Genomic DNA, 22,835 nt, shown 5'->3' on the forward strand with positions numbered 1-22,835 from the left:
TTTTCCTCTTCTATTGTTGCCTGCTCTTGCATTGCAGTAAGCTCTTCGTTAGTGAATTTGTCACCATATGATCGAAACAGCTCATCTATGTCACTCGCCAACACGTTGAGATTCAATTCATTTGCCAAGTTTACAATTTCTGTTTCTTTTTGTACATTTTCTTGTAATGGTTCAAAACCCTCAAAACCATTAAGTTAAGTTAGTTAGTTAGTTAACTAACTTAACTTAATGGTTTTGTTAATTAGTTAAGTTTTTGGCTCAAAAAGCAAAAAGCAAGGCCATGTAGGGGGACATGGAGTTATGTACAGGGTGGTGTTCATGTAAAGAGTTCAGGCCACTTGTGGTCAAGGGAGACTTTGAACCAAGCGGTCATCGGCATCTTCACTATCTCGTCCGGCAGCTTATACCATGGATCTGCAACCCGGACGGAGAAAGCCTCGCTCCTTTGATTGAGATGAAATCGTCACAGATAGAGCTTTTCGGAGTGACCCCACAGCCGTCACTCTGGAGCAGGAGTGAAGAACAGAAATTAAGGGCGAATTTTTTTCCAAACGCCTATCATATTCTTTTGAGGAATATTATCTCCTGCTTTTCTTATGATTTTTACTGTGGTATAGATGTGATTTTTTCCAGAATTCCATTACAGTTGGTTCCCCTTCTTTGTCTGTTTCTTCATTCAGTATTGCAAATGTGTAGTGTACATAATGGGTTTTAAAAGTTGCAATAACACCCTGGTCCATCGTTTGCAAAAGTGATGTCATATTTGGAGGCAAAAAAGTAACTTTGACATTAGGATGGAGATGTTGCAGAATTGGAGGGTGGCTAGGTGCATTGTCGATAAGCAACATTACATGAAATGGAAGTTCATTCTTATCACAATACTTCTTAACTTTTGGCACAAAGTGATACGAAAAGCATTCTTCAAATAATATTTCTGTAACCCAAGCTTTTTTATTCGATTTCCATATGACTGGAAGGGTACTTTTTTAAAAATGTTTTTAAGTGCCCCCAGATTTTCCACTTGATAAACTAGGATTGCTTTTAATTTTAAATCCCTAGGTGCATTTCCTCCAAATAATAATGTCAGTCAATCTTTTGCAACTTTAAAACCAGGCAGTGCAGATTCTTCCTTAGCAATGTAACTACTGGATGGCATACATTTCCAGGAAAGTCCTGTTTCATTGACATTAAAAATCAGTTGTGGCATGTAACCCTCTTCTTTAATTATTTCTGTCAATGTTTCTGGAAATTTTTCTGCTGCATCGGCATCTGCGTTTGATGCTTCTCCTTGCACTTCAATGGAATGCCACCCATGTCAGTTTTTAAATCAATCAAACCATTTTCTGCTTACAACAAAATTTTCATTTGTGTCACCTTACTTTTCTTTAAGCATACTGAAAAGAGACAATTCTTTGCTACAAATCAACACTTGATTAACATTCATATACATGCATTGTGTTTTGTTACTTATCCATGCATTTAACAGTTTTTCCATTTCCGGAATAATGCTTCCAGCATCTCTTTTACAAGCCCAGGTTGATTGCAAAGGCTGCACATTTCTCACTTGAGATCAATATTTTTGTTTTTCTTTGAGAAATGGGCAGACAGTTGATGAGTTAAGTGAAAATTTGTCACAAATGTTTTTCACAGTTGTACTGCCATCATACATTTTTACAATTTCAAACTTTGTTTCCAAAGTGATGGCTTTATATATTCTTTTTGTTCCTGTCAGTGTCCATTGTACACTTTCGTTTGTTTATATTGGGTGGATTTTAAAAATGCAGAGTAGTTTAAAGGCACAAAAATATAGTTACTCTTACCTTGAGTTGCAATCAGGAACTGCGGTTAGATCATTCAATTGTTAACATGTGTTGACTTTACTGGGTGGGCCAAAGTAGCGTCAACACTCTACAACAAAGCAACAACTGAATCCTCTTTCTGTTTGAAGGCGTGTTCTAGCCTTGGGCGGAAGTTATTGTTTGAATCTGTACAATGCCAACCATACCTGTTTAGTGCTTGTCCAAACAACTAACTTGTGCTCTAGTAAAAAAAAATAGTTTTATCATGTCTTACTACATAGATATGTTCAATATATAATTTCTATTTGTGGAAGACCTGATCCACTACGGCAGTCAATTGATACTACAGAAACGTGAGCTTTTTTTACTATAAACATTATGTTTGGTATCAAACAGCTTCCTCGATTGTGGAACTACTGGAGTCCTGATACAAGGCATGGTAATCCATATATCTCCAGTAATATGTCTAACTACAGTTAATTCATATATTATGTAAAAAGCCACAAGGTACCTCCGCCACCAAAGGACTACACTCATTTGAAATTTCGGGTTGATATTGCATCTTAGTTACGTGAGGGCTTTTCTTCCAGAAAGCACTGAACTGGGAGAAAAGCAAAATTAACTGAAGTGGATGTCAATAGAAAAAATATTGACTTCCATGAAGTGGAAAAAATTAATGGAAGGAAAAAAGTTTGCAAACTATGTTTTCGCTGCGAAAAAAAAAAAAAAAGACTACAAAAGGATACCAGGTCAGGACCTCATACATGTGCTCATTTTGCAAAGTGCCCTTGTGTAAAGGGTGCTTTGGACAGTTTCAGAATAGAAATATGGCATAACTATATCTTGTTTACTAGTAATACTATCATTTTCCATTTTATTTTATTACAAATATGTGAATGTGAGAAATACACATTAATTTTCAGTATGTTACACACTTGTATTCACCTTTGTCTCACCTGTTAATGAGCTTTTTTTATTAGAAGCATTCTGTTATATAAATGTATTCATTAAATTTTATAAGAGTACATAGCCAATGTATATTGACTAGTAAAAGAGTTTTATACTCCCTCTTTACTCTTTTACTTGTTTCAGTCATTTGACTGCGGCCATGCTGGAACACCGCCTTTAGTTAAGCAAATCGACCCCAGGACTTATTCTTTGTAAGCCTAGTACTTATTCTATCGGTCTCTTTTGCCGAACCACTAAGTTACGGGGACGTAAACACACCAGCATCGTTTGTCAAGCAATGTTGGGGGGACAAACACAGACACATATACATGGCAGGCTTCTTTCAGTTTCCTCTACCAAATCCACTCACAAGGCTTTAGTCGACCCGAGACTATAGTAGAAGACACTTGCCCAAGGTGCCACGCAGTGGGACTGAACCTGGAACCACGTGGTTGGTAAGCAAGCTACTTACCACACAGCCACTCCTTCACTTTATTTTTAATCAAAATGTTTGAATGAAATATAGAAAAAGAAAAAATCTTGTACTGATTATACCTGTATTTTTAATAATTAAATTTAATGTACCTCGTCTTGAAAAGTGGCAAAATTGTTGGTGGTTGACATCTGGGATAATTTTAGTAACAAATCAAACAGATAAGATGCATTAAGAATTTCAATTTTAGTATGTTTTATGTAAACAAACATAAGTTTGTTTTTGAAGCACTGAAATATATTGTAGTACAAGTAGAAAGATATATTTTTTTCAATGTGTAAGTACTGATAGAACAGATTTTTCAATGTGTAAGTACTGATAGAACAGATTTTTCAACATGTAAGTACTGATAGAACAGATTTTTCAACGTGTAAGTACTGATAGAACAGATTTTTCTGCTTTGTAAGGATTCTAACCTATATATGCTGTTCTATCAGTACTTATGTGTTGAAAAAATATATCTTTCCACTTGTACTTCAATTTTAGTGTTTATCCATGTTATTGCTTTTACACCTGTTAATTAAATTTACCTGCCCATAAAAGTCAAATTTAATCAGAAAGATCAGCTAAAATTACATAACTATAAACCACTGGTATATAAGCACCCACTGACAAAATTTCAAATCTGTTTGTAAAAAGTTAACAAAGTTACAAGCAAATATTGTGGACACCCCTCTTGAACCTGAGTATTTCAAAATAATGTGAATAAATAAGCATTACATTTGACAGATTAATGTGAACACTAAAGGCTTAAATAGTTACAGAGTGTTTTAGCTATTTTAGCCAACTAACCTACATTTATGACAATCTTCCAAATATTTTCATAGTAATCAGAGTAATAAAAGAAACCTAGTTAAGAAAGATTTATCTTTTACCTTTTACGTTTCAGTCATGAAACTGCAGCCATACTGGGGCACTGCTTTGAATAGTTTAGTCGAATAAATTGGCCCCAGTACTTTTTTTCTAAACTTGGTATTTATTCTGTATGTCACTTTTTGTCAAACTGCTAAGTTACAGGGATGTAAACAAACCAGCTCTGGTTGTCAAGTGGTGGTGGGGGGGACGAACACAAATACAGACACATTAAAATATACACGTGTGTGTTTGTGTGTTGTGTGTGTATGTATGATGGGCCTCTTCCAGTTTTCATCCATCAAATCCACTCACAAGTCTTTGGCTGGCCCAGGGCTATATTAGAAAACATAAGGCGGCGAGCTGGCAGAAACGTTAGCACGCCAGGCGAAATGCGTAGCCGTATTTCGTCTGCTGTTACGTTCTGAGTTCAAATTCCGCCGAGGTCGACTTTGCCTTTCAACCTTTCGGGGTCGATAAATTAAGTACCAGTTACGCACTGGGGGTCGATGTAATCGACTTAATCCGTTTGTCTGCCCTTGTTTGTCCCCTCTATGTTTAGCCCCTTGTGGGCAATAAAGAAATATATGTTAGAAAACATTCATGGTGCTGTACTATGGGACAGAACCAAGAACCATGTGATTTGGAAGTAAACTTCTTACCACAAAGCTACACTTGTACCTAAAAATTTTTTGAAAGAACTGAGAAATTTAAAAAAAAGAGAAAATTAAAAGAGAAAAATTACCCAAGTAGCTTAGAGATGAATTAATCATAAGGCAATGTATAAACAAGAAAGGCAAAAAAATTAAGAAATAGCTATTGAAGGCCTTCAGTTTACCACCCAAATTCCATTGTGTCTGCAGCCATCTACACTGTGTATTCAGAAAGAATTCCTGTGCTTTAGATATGGTTGTTGGAGTGTAGGAATTCCAGCTACTGGGTACAGAGTCCAGGGTCAGACCTGACTGCTGACAGGTAGCATTCTGCTTAACTATTTGTATTGTGTGTCTGGGTATTTATGTATGCTGGCTCACACACTCTCTTTCTCTCTCTCTCCCTCTCTTTTATGTGCTTTTATGTATGTGTATTCTATTACTTGTTTCAGTCGGTTGACTGTGGCCATGCTGGAGCACCGTCTTTAGTGAAGCAAACCGACCCCAGCACTTATTCTTCGTGAGCCTAGTACTTATTCTGTCGGTCTCTTTTGCTGAGTCGTTAAGTTGTGGGGATGTAAACACACCAACACTTGTTGTCAAGCGATGTTGGAGGTGACAAACACTGACATACCAACATACACACACACACACACACACACACATATATATATATATATACGATGGGCTTCTTTCAGTTTCCATCTACCAAATCCACTTTGGTCAGCCCAAGACTATAGTAGAAGACACTTGCCCAAGGTGCCACGCAGTGGGACTGAACCCAGAACCATGTGGTTGGTAAGCAAGCTACTTACCACACAGCCACTCCTACACCTATATATATAAAATTTATTTATATGTAAGTATCTGTGTGTATAATAATAACAATAATCCTTGGATGGAATTTATAAACATTTAATGCATTGCCACGTGTGTTTCCACAAGGCACATGACTCTTAAGATCATGGTCCGTATTCCTGGGATGATTACAGTGTAGTCTGTAGTATTCGGTGGGCATCCGGTTGATCATCATCATTGATTCATTTCTTCAGGCGATATCACATTAATTGATGTACAACAGAGGGATGCTGTGTTGTACATTAACTAATGTTATACCACCTGAAGAAATCTTGGATCTTTTCGGTTTGAACGGCAGTTTTTAACATAATTTCTAGGTAACTACAAAATTTTTAACTTCGTATACTGGTAGAATGTGTTTATAAAACATCTTGAGAAAATTCTATAGTTTGTAAGATATTTGTTGTTTTTTTCCTTCAGTTTCTGCAATTTCAGCCAATCACTGACGTCTATTGAGTTAAAAAACATTCTGTGCCGTATGAATATGTCCCTCGTTTAAGAAACAGATTGGGTTTATTTACATTTGTGAAGAAAAGAAGATACCCTTCTCCCCACCCCTAACCCTAAAACAGATTGAAATACAATAGATAGATACTAGGGTCATAATTATGGGTGACAATTTCATATGACACCGCTAGAAAAAACTGTCATTCACACCGAAAAGATCCAAAATCTTTTATATGTGGATGATTATGACTTAGTAAGTCTCACTGATCAAGGTTTTCAGAACCTAATTAGTTCATTTGATTTTTCATAAAACATATTTGGTCTCATAGTTAATTTGAAAAAAAAACCGTTGTAAGGCATCAACCTGCTCCTTGAGAACAATTCAATGCACCCCTGATAATGGTTAAGTGTAGAGTGCTTATCCTGGCATGAGATGGGCATTACAACAGGATCCAGTGGGTAAAGAATGACAGTGCTTTGCTCCAGGGCCTCAATTTTCTGTATGGTTTCAAAGGCTGGATGCTCTTCCTAATGCAAACTACTTTACAGAATGTACAGGGTGCACCAGTAATACTGAGAGGTCTTGGTTTTGGCAGGACTAAAGAATCATCTCAATCATGTTTTGTCTCTGCTTGATTTACAGTACTCTTCTGAGTGTACTTGGTACTTTTTTTCTTGCATCACCAGCACTAGTGAGGTCACCTTTACAACTCACAAGATGAAGGGTTCCCCATGACTAAGTGGGAGAATGAGAGAGAGAGAGAGAGAGTGGGATGTGACTAGGTGAGAGATGCTAAATTATGATTGGAGTAGGTTTATTGTTTTGAGAGTGTGATAGGGGAGAGACTAACAGAGTTTGTTATGAAAGAGAGAAACAGAAGGGAAAGAGGTGCAGTGTGATAAGGAGCACATTCGAGTGGGTTGAGTAGGAATTCAGGGCTCCCCCACTTTGAATGGCGTGGTGTCTGAAAGAGGGATAAAGGTGATGGTGATAAGAAATCAAAGCATCATTGTTGTCATCATTTAGTACTTTGAAGTATTTTTTTCCATTTTAGTATTGACTGTCTGGTTCTATTAAGGTACTGTATATTACCCATCTCAAATTCATGAGGCCCTGTATCAAAGATTTGACCCTCAAAATTTTCTTTCTAGCATTCATTATATTGTGTCTCTCTTTTATTACTTTCCCAGTGGATCATGTTTGCTTTATTTCTCTCCAGCTTACACAGATCTTCCACACTTAGTCTGCAACATCATACTTCTTACAATCTACTTTTCACTTGAAGAAAGAAACCCTTTGTTGGTAGCACTCCTCCTTCCCCCTTTTCCCTTACTCTTTTAACTATGCTTGTGCAACAACCCCAGCACTAATTAGATCATCTAGGTCAGTGTTTCTCATAGGAGAACCTAGCTTTTTCACCCTCACTCCATGAGAGGTGCTGTGAAGATGAAAAAAGAGGACAAAGAATTTGCCATGTTAAATATAATTTAGATAGTTTAAAACTTTTTAAACCAACAATGCAGCAAAGAAAACAAGAAGTATGTGAATGCCGACTCTTTTGTGTTCTCATTAATAAAGAGGAAGGCAGTAAAAAATTCCACTGGTACACATTATTTTGTTTTTGGTAGGAGGTTTGATAATTGTCAGTATGAGAACTGCTGAGCTAATTAGATGATCAACTACATAATTAATCTAGTGATAGCAGTATTGTTAAATGTACTTTCTTTATTGTATAGGCAGTAATGTCGAGGAAAAATAAACTGACTCACTTATTCTCTCTCTAAATTTGTCTATAAACACACACATGTATATATTTACATACGCACACATACACATATGTATATACTTGCACACACACACATATGTATATACTTGCACACACACACATATTGAAGCACAATGCCTTGCTCAGACCGTGTTGGCTCCAATTGAACTGTCCAACCCATATGAGCAAGAGAGATGGACGCTAAAAGATAATGATAACACATACATATAGACATAACTACGTACATACAGTCCCTTAAGGATTTGGTTAGCTATTAACCCTTGTAATTTATTAAATTCTAAATTATAAATACTATGTTCATAATCACACACAAACACGTGGAATAGGGTTTGGATTCAGAAGCCGATGTTAGATTTAAATAGTAAATAACAAAAATGAACCACAGTGAAGATATAGTAAAACGAAGAAGAAAAAAAAAACTTTTATAGAAAAAGAAATTTAACATAACTAAATGAGGCTATGATTTTCTTTCATAAAAATTTTTAGTGGTTAGGGCAGCGGACTCGCGGTCGCAGGATCGCGGTTTCGATTCTCAGACCGGGCGTTGTGTGTGTTTATTGAGCGAAAACACCTAAAAGCTCTACGAGGCTCCGGCAGGGGGTGGTGATCCCTGCTGTACTCTTTCACCACAATGGCGGTGCCCCAGCATGGCCACAGCTCAAGAGCTGAAACTGGAAAAACAAAAACAAACAAAACAAAAAAACAAAATATCTAGTTGCTACTTGCAAAACATAGACACAGCTAATATATTTTCTTAATATATTAATCTGTTTTTATTGCATTAGTTTATCGGCAGTTTTTTTTATTACTTTTTTTCCTTTCTGCTTTTTGGGGTTATTTAGTTAGTTTCCAATTGTACTTGACAAACAAGTCAACTCTCATATGTCTATTTTGTCACTGTACTTTCACTGCAAAATCGGGTGCAGCTCAGCATACCTTGGGTACCTTTGATGTTTTGTTTTATTATCTTTGTTGTATTAAGTGTTTTTATGTATTTTATGCAGGCATGACTGTGTGTTAGGTACAAGCATAGCTATGGGTAGAGACCGACATGGGTATGTTGGGACACATGCACGGGTTTTGGTAGATAGGTAGGTAGAAGTAGTATGATTAAGAAGTTCACTAAACAGTCGTGTGGTCTTGAGTTCAATTTCAGTGTTACACTTTGAGTGTTTTCTACTGAAGCATTTGACTGACCAATGCCTTCTGAGTGAAATTTGGTAAATGGAATGGAACCCACTCATACATTTATATATGTATCATGGGCGATGCCTAGATTGGCTTCCGTGCCAGTGGCACGTAAAAAACACCATCCGAACGTGGCTGATGCCAGCGCCACCTAGACTGGCTTCCATGCCGGTTGCACGTAAAAAGCACCCACTACACTCTCGGAGTGGTTGGCATTAGGAAGGGCATCCAGCTGTAGAAACACTGCCAGATCAGACTGGAGCCTGGTGCAGCCTTCTGGCTTCCCAGATCCCCGGTCGAACTGTCCAACCCATGCTAGCATGGAGAACGGACGTTAAATGACGACGATGATGATGATGTGTGTGTGTTACTGTCTCCTTGTCCTAGTTAGCATCATGAGATAGTTGTAACCACATGTTACATAAGTGAGATCCATTTCCAATCTCCCTTGTAAACATGTGAGGATTGGCAACAAGGAGGGCATCTGACTGTAAAAAATAACCCATCTCAGTAAATTCTGTCTGACTCATTCAAGCATGGAAAAGTGAACATTAAACCAATAATGATAATCCAGGGTGAAAGGCGGCGAGCTGGCAGAACCGTTAGTATGCCAGGCGAAATGCGTAGCCATATTTCGTCTGCCGTTATGTTCTGAGTTCAAATTCTGCCGAGGTTGACTTTGCCTTTTCATCCTTTCGGGGTCGATAAATTAAGTACCAGTTACGCACTGGGGTTGATGTAATTGACTTAAGCCGTTTGTCCCCTCTGTTTAGCCCCTTCTGGGTAATAAAGAAACAGATAATCCAGGGTGAACAAAAATATTTAAAGAAATAAGAACTTACATTCGTATTTTATGAACAGCTTTATTATATTACAAATAGAAAACATTTACCACAAGGGTATTTTCTTTATTGCATTCATAGCTGCAAAGGTTATTGATAATCTTTAGATAGCCAGTCCTTTGGTGACTCATGGACATACCTGATCACATCTTTATCCATCCTTAATATACGTTTGACATGATTATCAATTTTAAATGCCAGTTCAGCCACTGAACCCAAGGATGTCATTTACGTATTTCTTTTGTAGCTTTTACCACAGTAACTTGCAGCAAGACCCCCTGTTATGCAGGAAACATATTCCCTATGTTGGTTTCCCCAAAATGTTTCGTATGGAAACATCTTAGTTGTTTCTTAGTAACCATTGATGACAAAAGCATATCATAACAAAAAAAAAAAAATGACTTCTCAACATGTGACCAAGCCATTATATTTTATACAAACTCAAGATTGTCATAAACTTTTAACGTGTTCTCTCTTTCAATGTATTTAGCAGATTTATGGTTTTCTTTATTTGATATTAATCTACTCATCTTAATAAAATGAACGTTAATTTGAAACAATATCTACTATTTAGTAGTTTCATAGCACATTTGGGTATTCTGCTTTCATAAAGCTCAAGTAACATTGCTGCAGTTGTTGAAATACTTTTGTCATGGATTTCTGCCAATTTTCTTAACTTATCTTCTCAAACTCAGCTTCCTAATGTTTGGTGGTGCTTTTTCTTTGGCCGTTGCTTACTCTTAACTAGTCGTAGAAGATGTTGGTAGCGTTGGCTTCCTTTGTGCCTATTATGGGCTTTGTGTCTTAGAGATTTGGAACTTTTTCTGCCGATATCAGCTGGATCTGCTTTCTGATAGTAATCTTGCCATTGATAATTATCTGTCAGTTTGCAGCTGGAGTCTATAAAGAAATGGAAACCAAAATTACATTATGACAATTGAAATTACAGAAGATCTGAATTTATTTTAACTCTTTAGCATTTAGATTACTCTGTCAAATGTAATGCTTATTTATTCACATTATTTTGAATTAATCATGAACTATCTTGTATCTTTGAGATTATGATGATGCAATTGTTTATTTTTAGAATGACATTGTTGGGCGGGTGTGAAAAGCTGGATCTGGTTAGAAAGAATATTTGGATTAGATATGGGTGGTTTAAATAAAACAATCTTATACATTTGAATTGCTCAGAATTATTCAAACACAATGTATTTCATTGGTGTTAGGAAGGGCATCCAACTGTAGAAACCATGCCAAAATGGACTTGAAAGCCTGAACAGCCCTGGTCAGCTCCTGTCAAACTGTCCAACCCATGGCAGCATGGAAAACGGATGTTAAATGATGATGATGAATGCTTGGATTATTTGGAGTCCAATGACCAGGCTGTGAAAAATAATGCAAAATATAAAGAGCCTAAATGATTTTGGATATCTTGGGTTTGTGCTCATGTTTTAGAGATTGAATCTTCTCAGATTCAAGGTTGCTTTTCATACTTTCAGGCAGTAGTGTATCTGAGGAAGTTCGGGTGATGAGGGCAGTCTGCCCTAAGCAACACTTCAAGGTGGGGTATGGTTGCACATTTGGGCCTGCTGCAGTCAGCAAACTTGAGGACAGCCCTGTGTGACATAGATTTTAGCTTGCCACTACTTTCAGGATTAATTAAATCAATGGTCTTAGGTACAGAGATGTATTTGGATAACAAATATTCCCTTTCACTTTGTTAATCTAAACTTTTTAGCATGCAGATTATTCTGTCAAATATAATGCTTTATTTATTCAAATTGTTTTGAATTAATCATACATTATCTCATAGCTATGAGATTTTGATGGTGTGATTGTTTATTTTCAGAATGACGTTGTAAGATAGGTGTGAGAAGCTGGATTTGGCTGGTTTTAATATAAAACCAGGAGAATATTTTGGTTTGGTGTGGCCATTTTAAATACTGAAGGGTTAAGGAAATATAGAAATATACCAAATTCTGTTAATATGATAATTTAACATTTGATGTGTTTTAAACCTAACTATAACTTCTACAACTCAGAAACAAAGCTGTTTCTGTTGCAAACTGAGTCAAACAATAAGGGAAAATTTCTTGGTGGAATTGGTATGGGACATATATTCTTTAGAAATGGTTTTCATAGGTTGGTGGCCTTTATTTTTTTAACAAAACTATATGTTATGAAATGGTGTTGATATTTATTCTCTTTCTTAAAAGTTCAAAGTAAAGTTCATATCTCTAAGTAATTTATTTCGATTAAGCATAAAAATGATGTTACAAATGATAACAGCAAATATATCGTCAATACTTTAAAAAAAATAGCAAAATTTCCCTTGCATCTTAAAAATGAAAAAGAACATTAGATAAGTGTATTCCTAGATACACTTAGTCACTTTAGGAATGCCTTAGATCAAAGGGTCTGGATTAACTTGAGACTAAATAATGAGTAGAACTTATTTTATTGATGTCCCAGATTAATGAAAATCAAGTTTGAATCTGGTACAGGTGTAATTAAATATTTTAAGGCCTCTACCATTCCATATCCCTAAAGGGATTATTCTTTAGTTCTACATCTGCCTTGATCAATCACACATTTGATCTTTGGTGTTCCAACCACAACCACTTCATCATTTTTCTCAGTCAAAGTTTATCTAGTCCCATAATACCTAATATGTCTTCTGTTTTTTTTTTTAAAGATGGTAGTGTGAGATTTGAGGGTGATTTAGCTACTAGTTCTAGTAAGCTAAACAACCAATTGTGATGTATTAAAAATTGTAAACTAAGTATAAACATTTTATATCTTACCTGGAGATTCCCAGAATTCCAATGTAAATAATTCATGACTGACTAACCAGTTTTTTGATTGGTGGAAATGTGTACAATCCCACAATGCAACATGTCCTTTAGGCATATTGTTTTGCTTGACATATGTTATTATCCGTATTATTCCCTGTTTTCCATAGAATTTCTTCATTGTCTGTATGGGATCTGTAGCATGTAACTTTGAAACATTTGGGTAACCATATTTGTCAGCTAAATATGGTCCATAAGCAATGGGGTGAAAGATATACTGGTTATTATCTGTGCCGCTCACACTGTCCTCACCTTTTGTGGATAATCGAATAAGTGTTTTTCCCAAGGAGTGGACTCCACCAACCTTATTGAGTGCATAGGATAAGCGTAACGCACTCAAGTCGTGCAAAACTTTATTCTGGCAAGATTCATTACATCCTATCAGCGTAAATAGATGGAGCTTGTTGAATTCTCCACCATACTGTTTATACCCTGGGTAGAACTTCTTTAGTGACTGGAACTGTGGTAGTGGTAGCTGCAAAAATGAAAAAAAAATTTCGTATGTAAATTATTGCAATATAATGATGAAAAATATTTTGATGCTTGATTCTCTTAATAGGAATTAAGACTGTTAGCAAGTGGAGTTAAGTATCTTGTCCAATGAAATAGGAAGTGTCAAGTGTTTCTCACATTGTCTCTCTCAACAACTGGAAAGATTGTGGTAGTGAAGAGGATGATGATGATGACTTTTAGTCTTGGCACAGGACCACGAGAATATTTTCTTTTGCTGTGACACAAAACCCCTTTCTGTTATCTGGTCCCAAGTTGGTTCTGATTGACTTCGGTTCAAAGGCATTCCAATCATGACCTTACTGACTTGTCACAGGCATAATGAACCTGGATGACGCTAATCAATCCCTTTTTAAGACAGTTGAGAGAGATTTTGCTGTTATTTTTTCTAGCATGTTGGGTGACCATGGAGATGCACTTTTTTTACATTTTCATTTTTATTTTCTGTGAGTGGAATAAATATAGCCATTGGGTTGGAATCTACTCCTGTATATTACTGGTACTTATTTTATTGACATTGATAAAAAAAATAGAAAATTAAATAAAAACCAGAAATTGAGGAAACTAGTGATGGTCTGTGTCAGCAAATATTTAATGAATTTCAAAAATTTTGATAAATTCATATGTCATGGGGAAACAAGAAGGCAAGAGTTTCAATGTTTTGGGCAAAAAGCCCTTTGTCAGTAGCAGATTGGAAGCATCAAGATGTTTAACTTCATAAGTTCCTAGTCTTTGAGGGTTACATCCAGTTCTTATATGGCTGTAACTTCTATAAAAATTTCTTTCACATGCATCAGACTTCATGGTGGCATTCATGACTGTCTTTAGGTCATACCTATAGAATTGTGCCCTCTCCAACTTTGTTTCCTCATGACTTTCTGAAAAATGGATATTTTTAAATAAAAGTTTTTACAAATACTTTTCAGATTATAATGGAATTTGTTGTGAAAAGTTTTTTGGGGAGTAGCGGGCGAACTCTGAATAATTTACATGAGTCAGTTTGTTTCCTCATAACTTTCAGAAAAAAACGTGTATTTTTTTTCTAATGAAATTTTCAGCAAATACCATTAGGATTACATTGAAATTTAATAAGATAAAAAGAAACAAAATTAGTGGACACATACACACATCACATATATATTTACAAAATGAAATTTGAAATTATGTGATGTGTTGGTATGTATGTGTGTGCTTATCCACCAATTGTTTTTTTTTCCACATGAAATTCTGATATAATTATAATGTATACTTTCTGAATTTTATTAAAAAGTACTAATTTTTGCTAAAAGTTATGAGGAAACAAAGTCGATTTATATAAATCATTCAAAACTCCTTCCCCACTTCTGAACAAAATTTTCACAACAAATCAGAATCTACACTATTTGAAAGGTGTTTGTAGAATTTTTTTTTAAATATCTATTTTTCTGAAGGTTATGTATGAGGTAACACAGTCAGTAAGTGGATGGCACACTTGTGTTGTCATGCTTCTTGAGGGTAGTAGCGACTAATATAAAGAGAAATGCATTGAAGGCGGCCAGCTGGCAGACACGTTAGCGCGCCGGGCGAAATGCTTAGCGGTATTTCGTCTGTCGTTACGTTCTGAGTTCAAATTCCGCCGAGGTCGACTTTGTCTTTCATCCTTTCGGGGTCGATAAATAAAGTACCAGTTTAGCACTGGGATCGATGTAATCGACTTAATCCCTTTGTCTGTCCTTGTTTGTCCCCTCTATGTTTAGCCCCTTGTGGGCAATAAAGAAATATATAAAGAGAAATGCATACATCCTGATATTATTAAAAAAAAGATAATTAGTTTTATTCGCAAGGAAATTACCTCTGCCTTGTGGTTATCTCCTTAATGATAATTACCAGAGCTCTTAAGGTAATGGCAGAAGCAGCTGAGAAGTGTTCCAGCTGGATCTTGTCAAGTGGAAATTGAAGTGAATTTCGAAAGGCATAATTTATCCTAACCACCATCCTCGAATGCTAGAGTTTCTTACTAATAATGGTGTTTTTTTTTGCTTTGTTTTCGATTATGTATTTCTTTATATACCACGTAATTTATATCTTCCACAATCGAAACTCCGTCGTAGATTTTATTTGTCGCGACTGTGCGTAATATATCACATTTAACACATAAACTCGTAACGGAAACTGTAGAACATTTTCCCAGATAGAAATATTAATTTCTTTATTTGTTACAAGGATCTTTTATCTTCTACTTGTTTGAGTCACTGGAATGCGGCCATGCTGGAGAGGCACCGCATTTAAGGGCTTTGCCGGACAAATCGACCCCAGTACTTATATTTAAGTTTGGTACTTATTCTATTAGTCTCTTTTTTTTTTTTTGTCGAAGACATGGTAGGGGACAAACAACACGCATATATATATGCAGAGTGGGACTGAACCCAAAACCACGTGGTTGCAAAGCGACCTTCTTAATAATCATGCTTGCGCCTATAAATAGTAAGAAAAACAGAAATCCAAGAACAAAGGCCTTTACACGAACCAAGACAGCATACAAAAATTGGAAATTTAACACTATTTTATAAATATTTTTTTTAATATCGCCGATTGAAAGATATAAAAGTTAGGAAATAGATGAATAAATATAAAGGGTAACCACAAAGGGCAAATCAGAACATTTCGCCCTTGTCCAACCTGCAACCTTTTTACAATCTATGATTCCTCATGTTGATTTTAAAACTCTCCACTATTTCATTCTTGTTCAACTGCCGCCAAATATTGTACTCAATTTGCTTTTCTCAATGCACAATGAAAATAACTGGGAAAAAACCCGACCTGTTTCTTTTCTATCTTAGTTGTTTACTTGAGTGAACTGAACTAGTTTTACTGCGATTACTTGGTGGTTGTAGCAGGGATAGAGCGGGATAATGCATTGACTGTCGACAGTGAAACATATATGCTAACTTTTCATTCATATCAAATTCGTTCTGGGTAATGAACATTTAATTTATTTTCTTCCTGTTGAAAAACTAAGCCAGAGAAATTAAGAACGACGATAGGATAGCTTTTGAATACCCCCTAGAAGTCAGTTTATCGGAGTCTTGCTCCAAATCACAGTAAGCGGTTTAGCTTCAAATCAACCAGACCTTAAAAAGAGCTCAAGCTGTGACCATCACATTATTTTTCTGTTTTTAAGGCATATGCTAACTGTTGTACCGCATTGTAGTGGTGTATAACTCTTCCCTTTTTAAGACGGTATGGGTTTGATTTAAAGGAGAGCTGGCTATTATTTCTAGCAGTTTGAGCAATTGCGTAGACGTTCGGGCCCTCTTGTGCTGCCCACATAGTCGGATCATTCTTATTTTCTTTACTATTTTTGTTTTGTTCTTTTGTACTTTTTTTTTTATCAGAGCCAAGCATTGTTTCTCACAGTAAACATCTGCCTTTGCTCCCACCTCACTATTTGTCAACCTCACTCGCACTCTACCTCTTGTTTGTGTTCAACTACGATATCTCTAGTCTATGCTGTCTTCTCATATCCACCTGTAAGGTATGCGCATAAACACCCTGCTTTCTCTTTCTCTCTCTCCACAAACAGCATACCTGTTCTTTGTATAAAACTGTTGAAGTTACCCCTTTTGTTGTTGTTTTTCAGTGGGTGACAGCTACGGACGCTAAAATTTCGATTCCACGTTTCAATGCTTGTCTGAGTATGGGAGATATGTGGGTGTGTGTATGTAATAGATTTCTTTTGACTATTCACAAGTGTGATACAGGAAGCTATAGCAAAGAAGTAGTGGAGGTCAGGTTTCAGGATATTGGCTCATAGACACGGTGTGTGTGTGTGTATCTGATATTAAAAATTTGTTTGTATGTATGAGTGTATATGTACGTATGTGTATATAACTACAGCCGGCAAAGGTTTTAGCTGCCAATTCTGTACAAGACATTGTAGGTCTTTAGCTGGGCTAAAAAGTCACATTCGATCACAGAACCGATAACAGTTAAGCCTCGTGCAATGTCCATACTCAATAACGAGGGAGCAGCCATCATGTGTGTGTGTATATATATATATATATAGATAGATATAAGGGCCAAGGTATCGTTTTGTCTTGTCCCACTTGTTCAAAGCTTCCTTCCTCGACAAACCAGCGTCACCAGCAACACTAAATTTATCATTCAACCAAGTTATTTACATCATTCAAACTGAATTACATTAAATTATTTATCAATCCAATCTGTAATACAAACACGGAAAAAGAACTCAAAAAGTAAGTCAGGCTAGACACTCTTGGCTCTTAAATCACTTTGTAACTTCGATTAGCTGTGTGTGTGTGTGTGTGTGCGCGCCCGCCTGTCTAGACAAATTCACTAAAAAAATTATCCTAATATGTGTTGGGGGTACGCTTGTCTCACACGCATATTATATACAGCGGTATGGCGTTTCATGCTTTGAATATTTGTGTACGTTAAATACTGTTTTATACTAAGATATTAAATGAAGCCAGAAAGTTCAACAAAATAAATACTTACTGTTTTTAGTGCGCTGCTTGTTGCAGTCTGTATCCATGTGGTGACTGTCAGTGAAAATATTAGCAACTTATAATTTATCATATTTCTGGCTGTGTCGAGACTTGATTTTTGACAGCTTTTGTTCTCCAAGTTTTAAGGAAGAAAGCAAAGCAGTAATTTAAGTGTAGAGTTTTTCCCCTCCGTTTTTAATTCAATCCTTTTTGGGTGTGATTTGATTTGGACCGTGATAAAAAGTTACAATAACGATGTTACTAATAATAATAATAATAAAATCGACGACGCTCAATAGTGTAACCTCTCAAGACGGATCCGCTCGACAAATGAACTTAACAACTAAACTCTTTGTCAGTTATATAGATATGTTATATTTACTGGGTAATTTTCAACTGATCTGACTGCTTGCTGATTTGCTGCCTGTGGGGTATCAAAACATGTCTTTCTCACCTGTATGCTCGTGCCTCTATTAACTTTTTCTTTATCCACTCTCGCCCCACTAACTTACGAACAGAAAGAAAGCGACGAAAAGAAAAGGAATTGTAACAATACGACTGAATAACTTTTGAGCTGGAGTATTAAAGGCAAACAGAGGGATGGGTTTATCCTACTTGATAAACACGTGTTCACTATCAAGAAGGGCGGAGCTATAATTTATTAAACTTAGATTTCTTAATCTTTTCTTTTCTAAACTCTGTTTTATTTGATTTTTTTTTGTCTTGTTATTATTATTATATTTTTTTTTTTATCTATCTCCAACTCAATTTATCTTAATACTAGGCGCGCGTAACGTTAAAAGGTTTGTTAATTATATAGATGCATTACAAAGGAAATGAAAACTGGATGAAGCGTGGATGGGGAATCTGATGTGTTGTAAGACGTTGATTGACAGTTTTAATTTTGGCAAACGACAGAAAGTTCGTACTGGATGTGTCTCTGTCTCATAGTTTTATTGTTGGGTAAAGGGGGGATGAGTCGAGAGGAGGTAGATGGCGCAATTTCGTAATTGTTAGGAACATTTTTCCTACTAATATAATTAGTTTTATTTTTTTTTATTTTAAATAAATTTTCATTTCGTTCCAAGGAACTGACCGCTTGAAAGTTAATGACTAAACTGCTATAATATTATGGGTCTTTTCGGTTTGGACGGCAGTTTTTTTAAATAATTTCCACGTTACTAAACACTTTTAAACTTCGTATACTGGTAGAATGTGTTTAAAAAGCATCTTTTTCTCTTGGCTTTATTGAGAAAATTATATAGTTTGTAAGATATTTGCTGTTTTTTTTTTCTTCAATTTCTGCAATTTCAACCAATCAATGACGTCTATTGAGGTGAAAACATTCTGTGCCGTATGAATATGTCCTTCGTTTAAGAAACATATTGGGTTTATTTACATTTCTGAAGAAAAAAAGATACCCTTCCCCCTAACTCTAACCAATCCTAACCCTAAAACAGATTGAAATGCAATAGATCGATACTAGGGTCATAATTATGGGTGACAATTTCATATGGCACCACTAGAAAAAACTGCCGTTCAAACAGAAAAGATCCTCATTCAGTGTAGAAGCTTTAACCAAATATTGCATTACCTGTCGTACAAATGTCTTTTATTTGTTTCAGTATTTGAACTACAACCATGCTGGGGCACCGTTTTGAACGGTTTAATTCAGTGGTTCTCAATTATTTTTTTGCCTACGAACCCTTTAATTCATATTTTATTGTACTGGACTTCTCAATGTCCTGAAATCTGATCTCATCAATTCTTTTCATTTGGCTCCTCTATCACACTTCTTATGCCTTAAGAAATCTGCAATTGAGTGAAAACTCATGGTCTTTAAAACTTCAGCATTTAAACTAGCCATATCTGGTTCATATATTCTGTTGGATTTTTTCGGTTTGAACGTCAGTTTTTTCTAGCGGTGTCATATGAAATTGTCACCCATAATTATGACCCTAGTATCGATCTATTGCATTTGAATCTGTGTTAGGGTTTGGGGTGGGGGGAAGGGTATCTTTTTTTCTTCACAAATAAACCCAATCTGTTTCTTAAACGAGAGACATATTCAGACAGCACAGAATGTTTTTTTTTACCTCAATGGACGTCATTGATTGGTTGAAATTGCAGAAATTGAAGAAAAAAACAACAAATATCTTACAAACTATAGAATTTTCTCAATAAAGCCAAGAGAAAAAAATGTTTTATAAACACATTCTACCAGTATACGAAGTTTAAAATTTTTAGATACCTAGAAATTATGTTAAAAACTGCCATTCAAACCGAAAAGATACATTCTGTTTTATATTCAAGCCAGTCAGACTCAGCCTCTCACACCTACAATGTCATTCTAACTATAAACGATCCTATCATTGCAATCTCAAAGCTATGATATAATGCATGATTAATTCAAAGCAATGTAAATAAATAATCATTACATTTGACAGAGTAATTTGAATACCAAAGGTTTTAATCTGATTGTGGACTTCGAGAACAGAATTCTTGGTCAACTGTCTTCTTACCAAATGGCTATTTCTTCTTAACATTTATTACAACTATGTTGGATATATTCAGATAATTTTAATTAGTTCATTTCTTTAACAGCTGCTATTAATTTTGTTCTTGATGGTGTATGCACTCTATTTTTATTGTTGTATATTGTTTGTGAACAAGGCAATTTATATACATTGAGATATTATTTCATTTTATATATGACTCTGAACATGTACGGTTCATGTGCACGCTGCCATAACAGCAGTTGGAAAACATGTTTGCTCCAAATGAGAAAAGTTGATCATGATTTATATATATATATATTTTTTACTTTTTAGTTATACACTCACTCATACACTCTCTCTTTCTCTATCGTGTGTGAGAGAGAGAGATTTGAGGCTATTATTTAATAGCCATCTTGCTCTTGAAACAAAGAGGTATCATAAAGAGGAAGAAACTATATTTTTCTCTATATAACAACAGGAGGTGCGCGTGTGTGTGTGTGGCGGGGTCTCTGCGGCTTGCAAGCTGCATGTGGCTCTTGAGCTGCTGTGTGCAACTCCTGAGATAAGATTGGCTTTCAAAATCATATCTTAGTAAAACAAACTTCTAACATCCTACCAACCAGATTTTAAAGTAATTACTGCAAAAATGAGGACGCAATATAAGCCTTCAGCAGGTGGGGAGTAATCAATTTACTTAGCAGTATATTTTTTTTTATTTAATAATATATGTTGTGGCTTTTGAATGTAAAAAGATACACGTGTGAAGGAGTGTGGACTAATGGCTGGGGTGTTGCACTCATGATTGCAAGATTATTGCTTTGATTCCCTCACTAGTGGCATGTTGTTTTCTTGAGCAAACACTTCATTTCATGTTACTCCAGTCCACTCAGCTGTAGGTGGGTAAATCTGTGACAGATAAGGCGGCGAGCTGGCAGAAACGTTAGCACACCGGGCGAAATGCTTAGCAGTATTTCTTCTGCCGCTATGTTCTGAGTTCAAATTCCACTAAGGTCGACTTTGCCTTTCATCCTTTCGGGGTCAATTAAATAAGTACCACGCACTAGGGTCTATATAATCGACTTAATCAATTTGTCTGTCCTTGTTTGTCCCCTCTGTGTTTAGCCCCTTGTGGGTAGTAAAGAAATAGGTGGGTAAATCTGACAGATTGGTGTTCTGTTAAAGGAAGATGTTGACCTGCCTGCCTAGCCAGCAGGGTGGTATCATTTGAAGGCTACATTTGGAGGCACGTGGCCTGGGGGTTAGAGCAGTGGACTCGCAGTCGAGGGATCGCGGGTTCGAATCTCAGACCGGGCGATGTGTGTGTTTATGAACAAAACACCTAAGCTCCACGCGAAGGTAATGGCGAACTTCTGCTGACTCTTTTGCCACAACTTTCTATCCCTCTTTCTTCCTGCATCATGCAGCTCACCTGCAACGGACCAGTGTCCTGTCCAAGTGTGGAACCTATACGCCAAGGAAACCGGCCCTAATGAGCCAGGCATGGCTTGAGAAGGAACAATCATTTGAAGGTTACAACTATGCCGTGAAGCACATTGTGACCAGTGGTGTATAACAGCATTTGATAGCTTAGTTGATATATGATTTATACACATATGACAAATAAATTGGCTTCGAAAATTTCTAAATCCTTTTTCATATCTTCTGACCTCAGTCATTATAACTCTCTCTCTCTTTCTAAAAGCCTTCTTTGTTACACTATTATTAACAACTAGCAGTATCGCCCGGCGTTGCTCGGGTTGTAAGGGAAATAACTATATAAGCATTTTTAGAGAGTTATAGCCAAAAAATAGCAAAAAAATGCATTAAAAATTGAAAAAAAATTAAGGTAAATTTTTTTTTTAAATCGTTGACACATCGTAGATATTTTTAGAGAGTTACTTCCCTTATATAAAAGCGAAAAAAATGCATTCAAATGGAAAAATATGATGGTAAATTTTTTTTAAATCGTAGACTCATCGTAGACGCGCGCTAATACCCAGAAGGGCTCGATATGAATCACGACTATAAGATACCCGCTTTTGGTTAAACTGCACGGCAAAATGTGGGAGTAGTTACGAATCTAAATCGAAGGGGACAGACACACAACTTCACTCTTATATAAAGATGCTTTTTTTTTTTCAGCCATAGAGTTAGATTTATGAAGGTCTTCAGTAGAAAATCCTTCGAATTCTGACTCGCTGCTTGATATAATGAAATTCGTATCCATTTTTTGTCAGAATTACAAATTTTGAAAACACAATAGGAACAAATTTCGGAAAAAAATCTCCCATAATTCACGGAATTAAAATTACACTTCGATTTTTGTACAAAACTGTATTTGAAGTGTTTACGAAGTATAATACGTGTTTTCACGAATGTACTAAAGAGATTTACTCTGATATTCTCATTTAAATATGAATAGGTAAATTCGGGCGGTTTGGTAACGTCTGTTTATACATAAGTGTCGTCTGTTTATACATAAACACTGTTTCATACTTTCAGTTTAGTCTTGCTCAAATCACTCTGTCGCTAATTTACTCTCTTCCAAGAACATTTTCACTCACTGTTATCTGTTAGCTTCCCATACATTTTACTCATGTATCTATCAGCGTGATAGA

General features: G+C 36.0%; 2 protein-coding genes across 2 annotated transcripts in view; one reads left to right on the top strand and one right to left on the bottom strand.

Moving 5' to 3' along the window:
• LOC115223672 (anaphase-promoting complex subunit 4) overlaps positions 1-22,835 on the top strand; it is a 106,479-nt gene that overhangs the window by 67,780 nt on the left and 15,864 nt on the right. The window lies entirely within an intron of this gene.
• On the bottom strand, positions 9,873-18,281 carry LOC115223700. Its single transcript, XM_029794378.2, has 3 exons — positions 17,730-18,281; positions 12,675-13,197; positions 9,873-10,767 (listed from the first exon to the last, which is right to left on the bottom strand). Exons 1-3 carry the CDS (start codon positions 17,808-17,810, stop codon positions 10,559-10,561), a joined length of 813 nt encoding a protein of 270 aa, XP_029650238.1. The 5' UTR covers positions 17,811-18,281; the 3' UTR covers positions 9,873-10,558.

The sequence above is a fragment of the Octopus sinensis genome, linkage group LG2 (genome assembly GCF_006345805.1).
Source record: "Octopus sinensis linkage group LG2, ASM634580v1, whole genome shotgun sequence".
Lineage (NCBI taxonomy): Eukaryota > Metazoa > Mollusca > Cephalopoda > Octopoda > Octopodidae > Octopus > Octopus sinensis.

What these genes read in the sequence shown, in the direction of transcription:
- LOC115223700 (XM_029794378.2), bottom strand. Translation starts at nt 17,810, where the DNA reads ATGATAAATTATAAGTTGCTAATATTTTCACTGACAGTCACCACATGG. An exon ending in CAAGCAGCGCACTAAAAACA is followed by an intron (nt 13,198 to 17,729) that starts GTAAGTATTTAT and finishes TCATTTTTGCAG; the next exon opens with CTACCACTACCACAGTTCCA. An exon ending in GGAATTCTGGGAATCTCCAG is followed by an intron (nt 10,768 to 12,674) that starts GTAAGATATAAA and finishes ATTTCTTTATAG; the next exon opens with ACTCCAGCTGCAAACTGACA.